This window comes from Lissotriton vulgaris, chromosome 4_1 (genome assembly GCF_964263255.1).
Source record: "Lissotriton vulgaris chromosome 4_1, aLisVul1.2, whole genome shotgun sequence".
NCBI lineage: Eukaryota > Metazoa > Chordata > Amphibia > Caudata > Salamandridae > Lissotriton > Lissotriton vulgaris.
In genome coordinates, this window is record NC_141691.1 from 169,010,954 (window position 1) to 169,027,067 (window position 16,114).

The following is a 16,114-nucleotide window of genomic DNA, read 5'->3' on the forward strand; positions in this document are numbered from 1 at the left end:
TTCATCGTGTACAGTGGCGTCTGTGCAGTGGCGGGCTCAGCACCATGTGCAGTGTGGTTGAGCACTGTGCACAAAGACTTTCATCATGTGCAGTGGCGTCTGTGCAGTGCCAGGCTCAGCACCACCCGCAGTGTAGATGAGCACTGTGCACAAAGACTCTCATCAATTACGGTGGTATCTATCCACTGGCAGGCTCAGCAACACACTTGGGGCCGGATTGCAAGTTTGGTGGTCCACGGACAGCCAGACTCGCGGGGCGTGGCGATGGCGGTCTTCTGACCGCCCTATTACAACTAGGGCTGTCAGACCACCATTGCACCACCGCAACCGCTGGCAGGGGTGTGCGGTCTTGAGGCCATAATATGCTTGGCGGGACAGCCGCAGTCCTCCAAGCATATTACGAGTTTTCTCTGCACTGCGGTTTACATGGCAGTTCCTGTTCCGCCTCCATGAAAACCGTGGTGGAGAGGAAACAAAGGGTGCCCTACAGTGCCCCCTGTTGTCTCAGGGCCAGGGGGTGCATGCAGGAGGGCACATATGCCCCCTTGGTGCATGCACCCTAGTACCACTCCATGCCGTCAGGTACTTTCTTTGACTTTCCCATTACAGAGCCTATTTCATAGGCACCGCCGTGGGAACGCCTAACAACCGCCCGCCACTGACAAAAAGAAGTCGTAATCTGGTGGGGCAGTGCAGCGGCGGCGCAGTCCCGCTCCAGCACCGCTAAACGCGTAATCGGGCCCTTAGTGTGGATGAGCACCCTGCACAGCAACATTCATCACATACCGTGGTTGCTGTGCAGTGGCAGGAGTGCTTAACTTGTAAAGGAATGAGTGCCGGTGCCCAAAGCTCTGATCAGAAGCCGGCGGCCAGCACTATTAAATATCACCCTGCCCAATTCCACCTCATGCCTCTTTAATCTCTACCTGACACTCATTGTCCTTTTATCTCACTCTTGCAGGTTATTGTTTTCTCTCTTTGTGACAGTTTTTCTGTTTCCCCTTTGTGTGTTTTCCCTCTCTTGCTCTCGGTAAATGTTTGATGAGGAAAAATAAGTGCTGTCCCCCAAAAACCAGTGCCGGTGGGCTCCACTAGCAAACACTGGCTCAAATTGAGCACTGAACTTGGCAGGCTCAGCAGCGCACACAGTGTGCATAAGCACCCTGCACAAAGGTATTCATCATGTACGGTGGTGTCTGTGCAGTGGCTGGCTCAGCAACACACGTTTTGTGTTCGGTGCAGCAACAGACTTGACAGGTTCGCTGTGTACGATGGTGCTTGTCGTGCACGTTTGTCTGTGCAGGGACAGGGTCAGCATCACCAACAGTGTAGATGAGCTTAAAACTGGGGGTAGATATTTCTAGATGTTTATTTTTTTTTATGTTAGTAGGCCTGCAGTGCCCCCACCAGCCACCTCCCCCTAACCAGACCTAGAATTCGACTGTGTACCCAGTGCACGCTTTCACGGGCGGAACCGGTCCTGTTGCTGGAACTAAGGAAACCGAGTGACATATTGTAATATTCTGCGGGTGGGTCTAGTGCCCTGTGCACTGCTGTGGCGAGGCAGACATGGACGGGCAGAGCCCAGAGAGAAGGAAGGGTCATCCGTGGCACATGAGGCAGGAGCCCAGGGATCTGGCACAAGAGGGGTACAGAACGCAGGAGGGCACCCCGGGATCCACAAGAGGGGTACAGAACAACACAGGAGGGCGCCCGGGATCCACAAGAGGGGTACAGAACAACACAGGAGGGCGCCCAGGATCCACAAGAGGGGTACAGAACACAGGAGGGCACCTCTGGAACACAGGAACGTCTATTTAGCACATTTTTGCAAATGATGTCGACTTTTCTGGTAACCTCCATTAATTATCCTCCCACTAGCGGGGACCATAATTGCAGCTGGGGCATTAACAAGCCCTGGAGTGTTAACCACTGTTAACTGCTGTTGAGGCTCGGCCAGTCACTGCAGCTAGTTGCCCCTTATTCCACATTATGCCCACTCCCCTGGTGCTCATCACCACTGGGTGGGCATGGAACAGTTTTCAACCCTGAGCAGAAGACAGCAGTGCCGGCCTGACTGCACGCCAAGGTCAGCACGACAATATTTAGGCCGAGGGCCTGCGGTCTGCCCCTGTCAGAGGAGATATGGGGAGCACGTGCTAATAGTCTTCTAAGTGGCGTTTTTCTATTTAAATGCAAAAAGAACACTTGATGAGCGGAATGCTGAACAATTTCAAACTTTCACCCCAGTACAGAGATCTGGGCCTAAATCCATCGTTTTTTTGCTCCCCGTGCCATTCCAGTGCTGACCCAGCCGTCTGCAAATCAGTCTTGACCCTGTGCCTCATGGGAACAGTCCAGCCCGAACTGCCAAGCCAGATCTTCCCTGGACCGGAAACCAGCATCATAGGACGGGTTTCGGGGCATCACCCCTCCTTATCCAGGCTAGCTTGACTCCAGTGCATGGAGAGCACGTGACCCACGTCTGGCCATACCTGTCCCACTGGGGGTGAGTTTTTGATTTGTTCAGCATTCCGTCCATCATTTGTGTGCATTGTTTCTTTTTTTGTGTCGAAATTTTTCATTGAATACACTTGTAATAAATACATAAATATAAAGATATATAATTGTCAATTAACATTATAAATATATAGCATTGTTTCTTTTTAAAGCACTTCATAAAAGTTTCTAATTACTACGTACTGTATATACTATCCCACAATATAATAGTATTCAATTTCTCAACCTAGTAAGTCTAGAAGGTTGGGTTGGTCTTGAACTTGTAACCTACCGGTCAGTGCAGATGTCAGAAGCGAGCGTGTAACTCTGCAGATCATCTTACTGCGAAATGAACCCAGTATTTGTGCGCATAATTGCCACGGGCTCTTAATGACATCATCCACTCTTAACGCAGCTTCTGCTTCTTTCTGCCCTCTTGCCTCTGGCCCCAGCCCAGGACCGCAGCATCCCTTTGCCTCCACAGAAGAGGGCCTTAACCGCTGTAAATGCCCTGGACATGTCAAAAGATGCTGAAGAAAAGTATTCTTAACACCCTACGTTTCATGAATTGAAATGACACGAGCGCCTGTGACCTTCATTGTGATTTTAACCCATGACCTGCCACGCCTCAATTCTATTCTTTTTATCCAAAGTACGTGGTACCTCCAGGGACAAGACTTGTGGGGGTCCGAGGTGGACTTGAGTGGCACTATCAACTTTTCATAATAACTCAGCCTACATGCATTAACATGCAAAAAAGCAAAACGTGACATTAAAATAAATAGCACATACCGAGAATATTCAAGCCTCTAAACGTGTAATGAAATAGTTGGCGGTTTAACATAATGAAATGTGCTCTGCTCAGCAAATGTTTTATATTTTTGCATGAGAATGCTAGAGCGGGAAAGGCAGCATGAATATCCACATATATACTGTATAGCATCGGCAAAAAGCATTGGCAAGGCCAACAGATCAGAAAGGTGAGACCTGTTGGCTTTGTCAGTGCTTGTTAGTGTTGTGTTATCACCGTGGTGGGCATCTCTATAGGGGCAGACAGGTCTTCAGTGCGAGCGGGGTAAGGGAAGCCATACATTCATCTCGGCATGTAGGCCAGTCTTTGCTCAGCATGCTTGGAGGAGGGCGGGGCGGGGATTATTCCAGTTTGAGGGCATGTGTAAAACTTGAGGGCACACCTCTGTCTTCTGATGGTCACTCTCAGGCCGCACTGCGCTTCGAAGGACAGGCTTATTTCGGGACATGCATGGCTCGCGAGACCTGCACACACATTTCAACAACCCTGGCACAGAGGCTGTGGTAAGTATTAAATCAAATCCGGCGGTGTCCCTGGAGTCTGCCGTGAAGGGATTCCTTCCGTGCAGGAGTGCGGGCACTTCTTGAGCAGTCACTGTGACGCCATTTTTTTCCATGGGCAACTCACAGACCACTGCTCTCCCACTTCTGACCCCTCCACGGCGAGGGCCAGCGGCACAGCATTCCTCCCAGCTAAGAGGCTTTCACGGCCGCTGTCCTGGGAGCCACCGAGCCAACAGCACGACGCATTCTTTGAGGAAACTGGAAAAACACCCTCCTGAGCCTTGTGGCACCTTGGCTAATCCAGAATGGCTCTCAGACCTCCTGCTGCGCCGAGAAGCCAGGCTGCAACACTGCATCCGAGCATGGGCCCCACCCCGAATCGGATCAGGCTCGAAACGATCACCACAGATGACGCTGGTCACCCCTTATATATTTACCCTCAGGGGGGTTTAATTTGTGCAGGTGTTTGTGGGCACCAGGTCTTAGATTTCACTACACTTTGACTAGGAGCAAGAAAGAGAAAGGCAGAAAAGGGAGACAGGAGGAGGAAGACAACTATGGGGAAACCGTGACTAAGCAAGGGACACAGGAACCTGTAAGAGAGGGCTAGAGGCCCTGTAGGGTGGTAGGAGAAGTAGGCCTGAGGTACTACCACGGTTTGGACTAAGCAGGGTCGACAGTGGGCTCCTACGAAAAAAAACTTTTGACCCCCGCCCTAAAGATTTTTTGTATTCATTTTATTTATTTACATATTAGGCACTACTTAGCAGCTATATCATTTCAAAAAGAACAAGCATTTGCAATGCAATAGGTCTTGCATTTACGAGACTTTAAGCTATTAGCATTGAAACTGACAATGCCTCTTATTTATGTTTTAAAATACAAATACAAAAGATGACAATGCCTTTTATTTTTGTAGTTTAAAACATAAATAAGAGGCATTGTCAATTACAATGCTAATAGCTTAAAGTCGCGTAAATGCAAGACCTATTGCATTGCAAATGCTTATCTGAACTCTCGTAGACTGTTTCTCTGGCCTTTTAATTGTGTTTAAATTAACGTAACCTGCGCTGATCCCCAGACGAGGTGAGTGCAAAGAATGTGGAGATATCACTTATGATCGTGAAATTAATCTGTGATACATGTGACGCTGGGTAAAGCGAAGTGCAAACATTTTAATGAAAGACTTGGTTATATTTAAAGATTGCCTCACCCTCAGCGCAGACTACAGAATAACCCAGTTCAGCGTAACAAAGTAATCCAGTTGCACGTGCAAGGCAGGTGAGATATTATTGGGTCCTAAAAAGCATCATTTGGACATTTTGAGTAGATGCGGTGCTACAGTAAGCGCTGGGAAAGGGTGCCTGTCTGCAAGCTACTGAGAGTGCCGTGGCAGATTGAGAATTACAGCGTGGCATAAGCAGCATATGAAGACAAGCATTGGCCAGGCCGCGGCATTAGGCAGAGTTCTCAGATATGAGGCGGGAGTCTAGACAACCTCGGGAGCAAATGCTGCCTGGGAAGATGGAAGTAGGGCGCTTGCGCGAGGGCAAGACTGCTACACCAAGAAAAAATCAAGACCGCTGGAGGCAGAAGCGTGTCTAGAGTGTCATGGCAGAGTGAGAAGTACAGCATGACATAGGCAGCATATGAGGACAAGCTTTGGCCGCGCAGCTGTGAAAGCGACACAGCCGTGAAAGTGAACGCGATCGCGCTATGAAGCAGAATCTGTTTGCGTGTGTGTGTGTGCGCGCAGTCTGCTCTTTTTAGAAGCACATACTCGTGCTCAGGGCCGGCTTTAGTACTGGTGGCACCCTGTGAGACAATGTTTGTTGGCACCACCCCCATGACCAGCTCGCCACGGATTTCCTCACTACCACCATTTGACAATGCCCTCCAAGTCTCCATAACCACTGTCTCTTAGATTTATTTCGTTTTCTGCCACCCCTCATACCAGTTTACGGTCAGTTTAAGGTCTCAGAACACTTTACATCACACATACGTTGCACGGAGACAATCATACGTGTGCAAATCAGTGTATAGGAAATGTTACCTAAGACAGAGGACTAATGTGTAGGAGTCAGATGTCATTCATACTGGTAGGCAGTATTTAAAAGTCCTTGGTCTGGAAAAGCACAAATTAAGAATTTTAAATGTAACATAATTGTTAGGTGTTTTATTTAATAATAAGAGTTGATTTCTACCTAAATTAAATATTTTTGCAATACTAGGATAAGGAAAGACTGGGCAAAAAACATGAAGTTGTAATATATTTCTTGCAGTTTGCATGAGCTCTTTGATGGCAGTAAATAGCTCACTGCTTTATATTAGGATTTTAACTTTTATACTGCAAGCAACAAAATGATCTTGCTGACAAAAGCGATAACCCCTTGGCCTATTTATAGTGTATGCAGAATGGGACAAGTTCTTTGCAGCAGGCATATTAACCTTCTTGGGGTCTCTCACCAGGAATAATCACCGGAGTTATCTATCGTGACATTTTTAATGATGCTTGAAAATTGCTGGACAAGGAACGTGACATCTGGAGCTTTTAAAACAATAAACATGGCTCCACCACCCCAAGTAAGTGCCCGGTGTGGTGGCACCGATCGCACCGCCCTAGAGCCGGCCCTGCACATGCTTGTTGCGCGCCCCAGCTTGCTCCCACATGGTGGATGCAGCCGCAAGCACAAGTATATGCTTCGAAAAAGAGTAGAAAGATGGCTAAAGGTTCTCCTATGCAGCGCAGGCGTGCTGCGTACGCGAGACCTAAAAATAAACTGCCATGCTTCTCAACATACACCAAAAGAGTAAAGTCATAGGTCATGGATGGTGCTTGGTGGATGTGGGAGATGGGTGTGTTTGAGAGAGACGAGCACTTACACATGCATACATAATTACACTTCAATAAACCAGACACTGAGTGAGTGTGGAGCTGGGGTCAGTGGGGAGTCAGAGAAAGGCCCGCAGGCCTAGCTGCTGGCTTTCCAGTGAGTTTAAGGCAGTTATGGTAAGAACAGACGCGTGGGGTTGAGGTGGCTCCGCTGCAGTGCTTAATTTGAAAAGAAAAAAAAGAAACATAAATGCCAATGCCCTGGTGGGGAGGTCACTGCAGCTTCAACTAATTCAGAGTAATCCAGGCCCCCAAAGCTATAATAACATTAGTTATTTTCTAATGTATATTGAAATATTAAACAACTGTTGTGCTCATCCCTAAATAAAACTAACAGCGCCACCACGTGGCAGACTGCTAGAAGTGCCAGTGTTGAAAATACAGTGCAGGCGCCCAGCACCAGAATCCACTGGCTCAAATTAAGCACTGGGTTCCAGGTGTCCAAAATAACAGAGTGAACGAAAACAGGTATAGTTGCAGGAGATGGAGTAAGAACACAATATGTGGCCACTAAACCTTGCCACGCAAAACATATGCAACGGCTGACGTCGTAAATCACCAATCACAAGAAAAATAAGAACGTCTAACCCTTACAAACGTTGTTCCTACTGAATCAAATGTAGCAACACTAAAACCAAATTACGCTGATGTGCTTCGAATGTGACATGTCAGCGTTAGATAAAACCACCCCAATAAAAAAATATATATTATCAGAAAAAAACACAAATGTTGCCCTTTTGTGTTGTAGGCAACGAACCAAGCGATTTTGTTGGCTAGAATACGTTATACCGTTACCCGCCACCACTCCCCCCCCCCCAAGAAGAAAAGTAGCAGCCTGATGTAATCTGCCAGAGCTGAAAACCGGGTTTAAATTAGTAGAAGTCTAAGAAATGCAGGCTGAAAAAACCGCACAAAAGCGTGAACTGTTACCTAAACGTCTTCAATCGTAGAGAGGATTTCAGCTGGGGGAAGGGGAGGATGCGGCAGCGCGAAATAACCTGCACATCGGCGCAGCCAGAGTTTATCGCACAGAAATAGGAAATAAAGAACATTCTCCACGATGCAAGCGGGTGGATTTAAAGGAACATTTCATGTTGAAGTGCCCCTCGCCGCCAGCTGCCCGGCCGCGGTGTCCGGGCTGAGGGGCGCCTAGGTTTCTACATGAGGCCGTTCAGAGGAACAGGCATCGAAACAGGATGAGGTAGCATAAAATAATGAATTCATAACACAATAAGGAGGTAAACTGTTCATACTAAAAAATTCACATTGACACACAAAATAATTGAAAGATCGAAAGAATACAGAGCCCTGTCCAAAGAAAATCCAGACTCTGTAACTTAGGAACCGACGAGCACAATTTCACATGCCAGAGCGCGTGCAAAAACGTATTTTATTATTTGTGATCAAAATAACACTATAATTAAATTTCATGCAATGCACCCCTGTTCAGATCTAAAGCCGTCGATGCATTCCAAGAGATTGGGCGACGAACTAAAGCCATTACTTTTTTTGGGGGGGGGGAAGCACCAGTGTCTTATTTTGCGGTTCCCTCGTGTAGTGGGTGAGTGAACTCCCCTGGAGGCAGCCCCCCCACTCCTGGTACCCGAGGGTCCGGGGCCACGGCAGCCACACGCCCAGGGCGGGAGGGACCCTGCAGCTGGGGAGGCGCGGGGCAGATCCGGGCATGTTCACCGGCTGCGGCGGGAGCTGCAGCCCGGAGTCTGCGCGCGGATGAAGCCAGGCACATTCCTCGGCAGGGCCTCTCAGCGGGGACGTCCTGCAGCCGGGAGGCATCGCTGCACCCAGGGGGCGGAGCTTCGCCCGGGAGGAGCTCTGACGCGTTAGCTAGAAGTAAGGGGTCTGTCCGCCTTATAGGGGTACTACAGCACCTGGAAAGACACACAGGCAGCACAAACATGAAGGGATCCGAGACCCTCTATCTGGAAGTAGGGGTCCGTCCACCTTACAGGGGTTCTCATGCACCTGGGAGGGCACCCAGTGGGTGCAGGTGTACCCAGGAGCAGACAAGACCCTTTATCGAGAAGTAGGGAGGGGCATTCCACTTCAAAGAGGGCTGTGCTGCATCCGGAAGTGCCCCCGGGTGGGCGGATCTCTCCTCCCCCACCCCGAGGAGCCGAGACCCTCAATGTAGAAGCAGTGTCCATGCAACTTGGAGGGGCTCTTCAGTAGCACCCATAAGGGTGGAGGGCCACCCGCGAGGGGGCGAGTTGTGCAGGGCCACTGCACCTAGAGGTGGAAGGGGCTTGCACCCCGGAGGGGGCTCTGTCAGACCCATGGTGAAGGGGGGAGGAGGGTGGGGGTCTATGCACCCAGGAGGAAACGCCAGAAAGGAGGAGCCCTTGAACCAGGAAGGTGGGAAAAGGGCGAGGGGCTGCTGCAATGAGGGTGAATCTACGCAGTACAATAGTAGGTCTAGAGCAAGAACGAGAAACGAAGACAATGCTCCCTCCACGCGCCCATGACACACGGAGCGCGCGCTTAGGGAGGACACAGGGTCACCACTGTGCAAGGCCCTTTAGAACATCACCACGTGCATCTGTGGAGAGCGGGAGCCAGGCTCCTCCTCCCAGTCCAGCGTGGAGGCGGGGTCTCCGACACCAACCCAGGATCTGCACATAATAGGAAGATGGGACTACCGAGATCCACACAGAATCTTCACCCAGAGTGGAGGTGGGGTTTCCTACACTCACCCAGGATCTGCAACTAGGGGGTCATTATGATGGCGGGCTGATCACTACCGCCAGGCTGGCGATGGCGATCCGCCCGCCTTCACAACATGACTTACCCCCACCATATTACCAAGGCGGGGGATACCGTGGTGGACGGAAAGTCCGTCTGCCACCTTTCTGCCGGTAGGCAATCGCCACGATTGCCGGCCGGGCGGAGCTGGGGCATGATATGGTGGCGGTCATGATGCCGGGTGGTCAAGGCCTTTCCATGACGGCGATGCCACCATGGAAAGGCTGGCGGGAATTTCTTTGGGGGCCCGTTGTGGGCCACCGGTGGAGGGGGTGGGGGGCTGCACTTGGGAGGTACCTATGGTACCCCGCTACATTACCATGCACAAGGTGGCGGGCACCACGCGGTGCCTAACACGTTATGTATGGCAATACACAACATGCCGTTTTAACATTGCGGCGGGTACTGCTTACAGCAACACCCGCTACAATGCCAAGATAGCGGATTGCGACCGCCAAGGGGGGGAGGTCGCACCCTAATCAGTGGTGCGGGACCGCCGCACATCTGGCGGCCGGTCCCGGCACGGCTAACGTCCTAATGGGGCCCCTAGTGTGTGGATGGGATCACTGAGATTCACACAGAATCTTCACCCAGCGTGGAGGTGAGGTCTCCTACACTCACCCAGGATCTGCACCTAGTGTGTAGATGAATCAAACATGACCACACAGAATCTTCACCCAGTGTGGAGGATGGGTCTCCTAAACTCACCCAGGATCTGTTCCCAGTGTGTAGATGAGTTCATCGAGATTCACACTGAATTTTCACCAAACATGGAGGCGAGGTCTCCTACAATCACCTCGGATCTGCACCTAGTGGGTAGATGGGTCAAACAGAATTTTCACCCAACATGGAGGTGGGGTCTCCTACACTCACCCAGGATCTGCACCTAGTGTGTAGATGGAATCAAACATGACCACACAGAATTTTCACCCAACATGGAGATGAGGTCTCCTACACTCACCCGGATCTGCACCTAGTTGGTAGATGGAGTGAAACATGACCACACAGAATCTTCACCCAGCGTGGAGGTGAGGTCTCCTACACTCACCCAGGATCTGCACCTAGTGTTTAGATGGAATCAAACATGACCACACAGAATATTCTCCCAGTGTGGAGGATGGGTCTCCTAAACTCACCCAGGATCTGTACTCAGTGTGTAGATGAGGTCACCGAGATCCACACAGAATCTTCACCCTGCGTGGAGGTGGGGTCTCCTACACTCACCCAGGATCTGCACCTAGTGTTTAGATGGAATCAAACATGACCACACAGAATCTTCACCTAGTGTGGAGGATGGGTCTCCTAAACTCACCCAGGATCTGTACTCAGTGTGTAGATGAGGTCACCGAGATCCACACAGAATCTTCACCCAGCGTGGAGGTGGGGTCTCCTACACTCACCCAGGATCTGCACCTAGTGTTTAGATGGAATCAAACATGACCACGCAGAATCTTCACCCAGTGTGGAGGATGGGTCTCCTAAACTCACCCAGGATCTGTACTCAGTGTGTAGATGAAGTCACCGAGATCCACACAGAATTTTCACCCAACATGGAGGTGAGGTCTCCTAAACTTACCCAGGATCTGCACATCGTGTGTAGATGAGGTCACCGAGATCCACACAGAATTTTCACCCAACATGGAGATGAGGTCTCCTACACTCACCCCAGATCTGCACCTAGTTTGTAGATGGAATCAAACATGACCACACAGAATTTTCACCCAGTGTGGAGGATGGGTTTCCTAAACTCACCCTGGATCTGCACCCAGTGTGTAGATGAGTTCATCGAGATTCACACTGAATTTTCACCAAACATGGAGGCGAGGTCTCCTACAATCACCCCGGATCTGCACCTAGTGGGTAGATGGGTCAAACAGAATTTTCACCCAACATGGAGGTGGGGTCTCCTACACTCACCCAGGATCTGCACCTAGTTGGTAGATGGAGTAAAACATGACCACACAGAATCTTCACCCTACATGGAGGTGAGGTCTCCTACACTCACCCCGGATCTGTTCCTAGTGTGTAGATGGAATCAAACATGAGCACACAGAATTTTCACCCAGTATGGAGGATGGGTCTCCTAAACTCACCCCGGATCTGAACCCAGTGTGTACATGAGTTCACTGAGATCCACACTGAACTTTCACCCAACATGGAGGTGAGGTCTCCTACACTCACCCAGGATCTGCACCTAGTGTGTAGATGTGATCACAGATCCACATGGAATCTTCAGCCAGCGTGGAGGCGGGGTCTCCTACACTCACCCAGGATCTGCACCTAGTGTGTAGATGGGATCACAGATCCACACAGAATCTTCAACCAGCGTGGAGGCGGGGTCTCCTACACTCACCCAGGATCTGCACCTAGTGGGTAGATGGGATCACCGAGCTTGACACAGAATCTTCATCCAGCGTGGAGGCGGGGTCTCCTACACTCACCCAGGATCTGCACCTCGTGTGTAGATGGGTCAAACAGAATCTTCACCCAGCGTGGAGGCGGGGTCTCCTACACTCACCCAGGATCTGCACCTAGTAGGTGGATGGGATCGCCGAGCTCGACACAGAATCTTCATCCAGCGTGGAGGCGGGGTCTCCTACACTCACCCAGGATCTGCACCTAGTGGGTAGATGGGATCACCGAGCTTGACACAGAATCTTCATCCCGCGTGGAGGCGGGGTCTCCTACACTCACCCAGGATCTGCACCTCGTGTGTAGATGGGTCAAACAGAATCTTCACCCAGCGTGGAGGCGGGGTCTCCTACACTCACCCAGGATCTGCACCTCGTGTGTAGATGGGTCAAACAGAATCTTCACCCAGCGTGGAGGCGGGGTCTCCTACACTCACCCAGGATCTGCACCTAGTAGGTGGATGGGATCGCCGAGCTCGACACAGAATCTTCATCCAGCGTGGAGGCGGGGTCTCCTACACTCACCCAGGATCTGCACCTCGTGTGTAGATGGGTCAAACAGAATCTTCACCCAGCGTGGAGGCGGGGTCTCCTACACTCACCCAGGATCTGCACCTAGTGGGTAGATGGGATCACCAAGATCGACACAGAATCTTCACCCAGCGTGGACGCGGGGTCTCCTACACTCACCCAGGATCTGTAACTAGTGTGTAGATGGGTTAAACAGAATCTTCACCCAGCGTGGAGTTGGGGTCTCCTACACTCACCCAGGATCTGCACCTAGTGCCTAGATGGGTCACACAGAATCTTCACCCCTGGTAATTGGATGTCCTGCACCAAGAACTCGTAAGCAGTGTGGATGGGGGATTAACCAGACCCACCCAGAATGTGGATCCAATGTGAAGTTGGTATTTCCTATACCCAGAATCTGCACCAATGATGGAGTTGGGATCTTCTATACCCAGAATGTATCTAGAGTAAAGTGTGGACGTTCTACACCCGGAATTTAGACCCGGCATGGGGCGGGATATTCTAATCCAAGAACTTGTGGATAAAGAATCTTCACCCAGCATGCAGATGGGAATTCCTGTACAATGAATCACCACAGAGCGTGGAGATGGGATCTCCTGTACCGAGAATCTGCACCAAGCCTGGAGATAGGATCTCCTCTACCAGGAATCTGCACCAAGCCTGGAGATCGGATCTCCTCTACCAGGAATCTGCACCAAGCCTGGAGATGGGATCTCCTCTACCAGGAATCTGCACTAAGCCTGGAGATGGGATCTCCTCTACCAAGAATCTGCACCAAGCCTGGAGATGGGATCTCCTCTACCAGGAATCAGCACCAAGCCTGGAGATGGGATCTCCTCTACCAGGAATCTGCACCAAGCCTGGAGATGGGATCTCCTCTACCAGGAATCTGCACTAAGCCTGGAGATGGGATCTCCTCTACCAAGAATCTGCACCAAGCCTGGAGATGGGATCTCCTCTACCAGGAATCAGCACCAAGCCTGGAGATGGGATCTCCTCTACCAGGAATCTGCACTAAGCCTGGAGATGGGATCTCCTCTACCAAGAATCTGCACAAAGCCTGGAGATGGGATCTCCTCTAACAAGAATCTGCACCAAGCCTGGAGATGGGATCTCCTCTACCAGGAATCTGCACCAAGCCTGTCGATGTGTTACCCTATCGACCTTCTAGAATCTACATCCAGTGTGGTGGAAATTGTTTTTCCTTATACGCAGAATCTGCACCCAGCGTACAGAGTGGGGAGTGGGCGGGGGGCTAACAGAGCAGGGAGGGAAGTCGCTTTGCTTGTGCGCAGATAGAGAGGTGGTTCTTACCCTCCGACAAGAGTGTGCCAACGCTGGTGGTTCACAGCAAGAGAGCGGGATGGACACCCGAAAGAGAGTGTAGTTCCTTGCCGGCACATAGCGCCCCAGGGGGGGCAGGGGAAGAGGATGGGGTTCCTAGCTCATGAGAAGGTGGATTCTCGCCGCTGTATGAACGCGGAGGGCGCTCCTGCTCCGCGGGCAGCGGCGTGCCCTGGCCTTAGCGGCACCGCACTCCGGGACTGAGACCCCCGTGAGAGCGCAGATCGTCCCGGGCGAGAGGGGTGCGTCTGTCTTTGAAGAGACTGCCCCTGCGAGGCAGCAGTTCCACCTCCACGGGGGTCTCCTGCATCCGGACCGGACAGCCACTCTCCCCCCACCCCAAGGAAAGATAAAAGTCGCCAGAGGCCACCTAAAGGCTGCGCCCGAGCGCGCACTGCTAGCGCCTTCAGGTGGACCCGAGTCCAGCCTCACTGCACGCTCAGACGCGGCTGACGGAAGGTCCTGACCCACCATACCCCCGGGGAGAGGGTCCTGCCCCCATCAGACCCTCGGGGAGAGGGTCTTGCCCCCATCAGACCCCCGGGGAGAGGGTCCTGCCCCCATCAGAGCCCTGGGGAGATGCTCCTACCCCCATCATACTCCCGGGGACAGGGTCCTGCTCCCCCTCCGGCAGCCGGCAGGTCCCCCACCAAAGCTTTCCTCCCGGAGCCCTATTTATACCCAGCCCTCGTCCCCTCTAGAGTTACTGCCGTTTATAAATACTGGGGCCGGGACAGGGCGCCCGCCGGCCCGCGCCGGTACTCACCGCAGAGGTGGCCCGCTGCACCCGCACCAGCAGCACCGCAGCCAGCAGCAGCAGCAGGGCCGCCCGGCTCCCGCTCCGCTCCATCCCCGCCGGGGCGCCCCTCTCTCCTCCGGGCCCCGCTCTGCACTCACAGGCGCCGCCGGGACTCTGCTACCGCCCAGAGGGTCCGGGCATGGGGGTGGGGGGCACCTTGGGTGGCACGGGCTCCGCTGCACCGGCACACACGGGAGGAGAGAGCCGCCGCGCCGCTCCGAGCCTCCGACCTGCTCAATAGCCTTCTGCAGGGGCCGCCAGCCCTCCCAGCGCACAAGTCCACCCAGGGACTACTTCTTCCAAAAAAAACTGGGCACGCCTATCCCTCCGCCGCGCCCCCTCCTCCGGCTGTGCAGGAACCTGTGAGCCGCTCCGTGCCAGGCCGGGCGCGCTCTGCTGCCAGCCAGCCCTGCGTTTACAAGCACAAACTTTTGTGCAAAGTTCTCGTGATGACCTCCTCAGTGGGGAAGAAACTTTTTATACTCCAAAAATTGAATTCTGAACTTTTGTTTACCTTGTTCCGCTCGACACTTCAGCAATTCTTGACGATTCACTGTTCAAGTGAATGAAACTCTACTTTCTGGGAAGTGTTTCTACTTGTTCTTCCCAAAGTATTAATATCTTAGATTTTTCGACATTCACTTTGGGATGAATGACAGAGAAGGCCGCCCAGGGCTCAACTGATACTGTTAATGGTAACCACCATAGCACAAAATTCATTTCTTCCGCTTAATCGCATAATTAATAAAACATTTTTATTTATTTAGCTCACATTTTTATTATTATCGTTATTAGAATCTGTATTATTCAGAGTCACATAAAGTGCAAGAAATTGCTCAATAGACACATATAGCTGCTTTATCACACCGCTTATATATAAAATATAGACACATACATTATATATTTTATCGTTTTGTCTATAAATATATGTGTAGATAGAGAGTGATGTAGAGTGAGATAACTTAGATCATGTTCGCTGTACGTGTGATCATAGCATAACATAAGGTGTTGGACAAACGCCTGACTGCCCATTACATATGGCTGCTGTATAAGGCACATCATGGGCATGCCGGCCATCTCCCCAGACTAGCCAACCAGAGTTGAAAGGTCACAGTCTTAGAACGGAGTAGCCATCCAACCAGAATAGTTCCAAGCCCCTCAGTGGGAGATGCGCCCACATCCAAGGGTCCCTCCTCTGGTATACCGCCTCCCGCCACCCCCACGGCCTGAAGCTGACTCCCTTACAATCTGCAGGAAGGTCAAAACGTGCTTCTTCAAGGCTTCCTATGGATGCCACAATCCTCTTAAACACCCGGATCTGATTATCAATGAAATGCAAGAGACAGGTTATTGGAAAGGCTCGTAAATATCTGCAGAGTGGAGTAAACTCTGTATAAAATGTCCACAACATAAATAGAATACATCAGCAATGTCCTGCAACCAATAGTTTCACTTTATTTTAGGATTTACCACAAATCAAGGAGTTAGGCTGGGAAACATATCTCCAACCTGTCACCGTTTAGCAAGGCACTGCTTTGGGAACTTCACACAGCTGTGTGCATA

At 51.3% G+C, this 16,114-nt stretch overlaps 1 protein-coding gene across 1 annotated transcript in view; it reads right to left on the reverse strand.

The window, feature by feature from the left end:
- The window catches only part of COL4A5 (collagen type IV alpha 5 chain), a 448,329-nt gene extending 433,529 nt beyond the window's left edge, over positions 1-14,800 (reverse strand). Inside the window, exon 1 of the mRNA XM_086918465.1 lies at positions 14,519-14,800. Coding sequence (XP_086774591.1) covers positions 14,519-14,602 — 84 coding nt within the window. The 5' untranslated portion in view covers positions 14,603-14,800. The remainder of the gene's footprint in view (positions 1-14,518) is intronic.
- Positions 14,801-16,114: the final 1,314 nt, after the last annotated feature.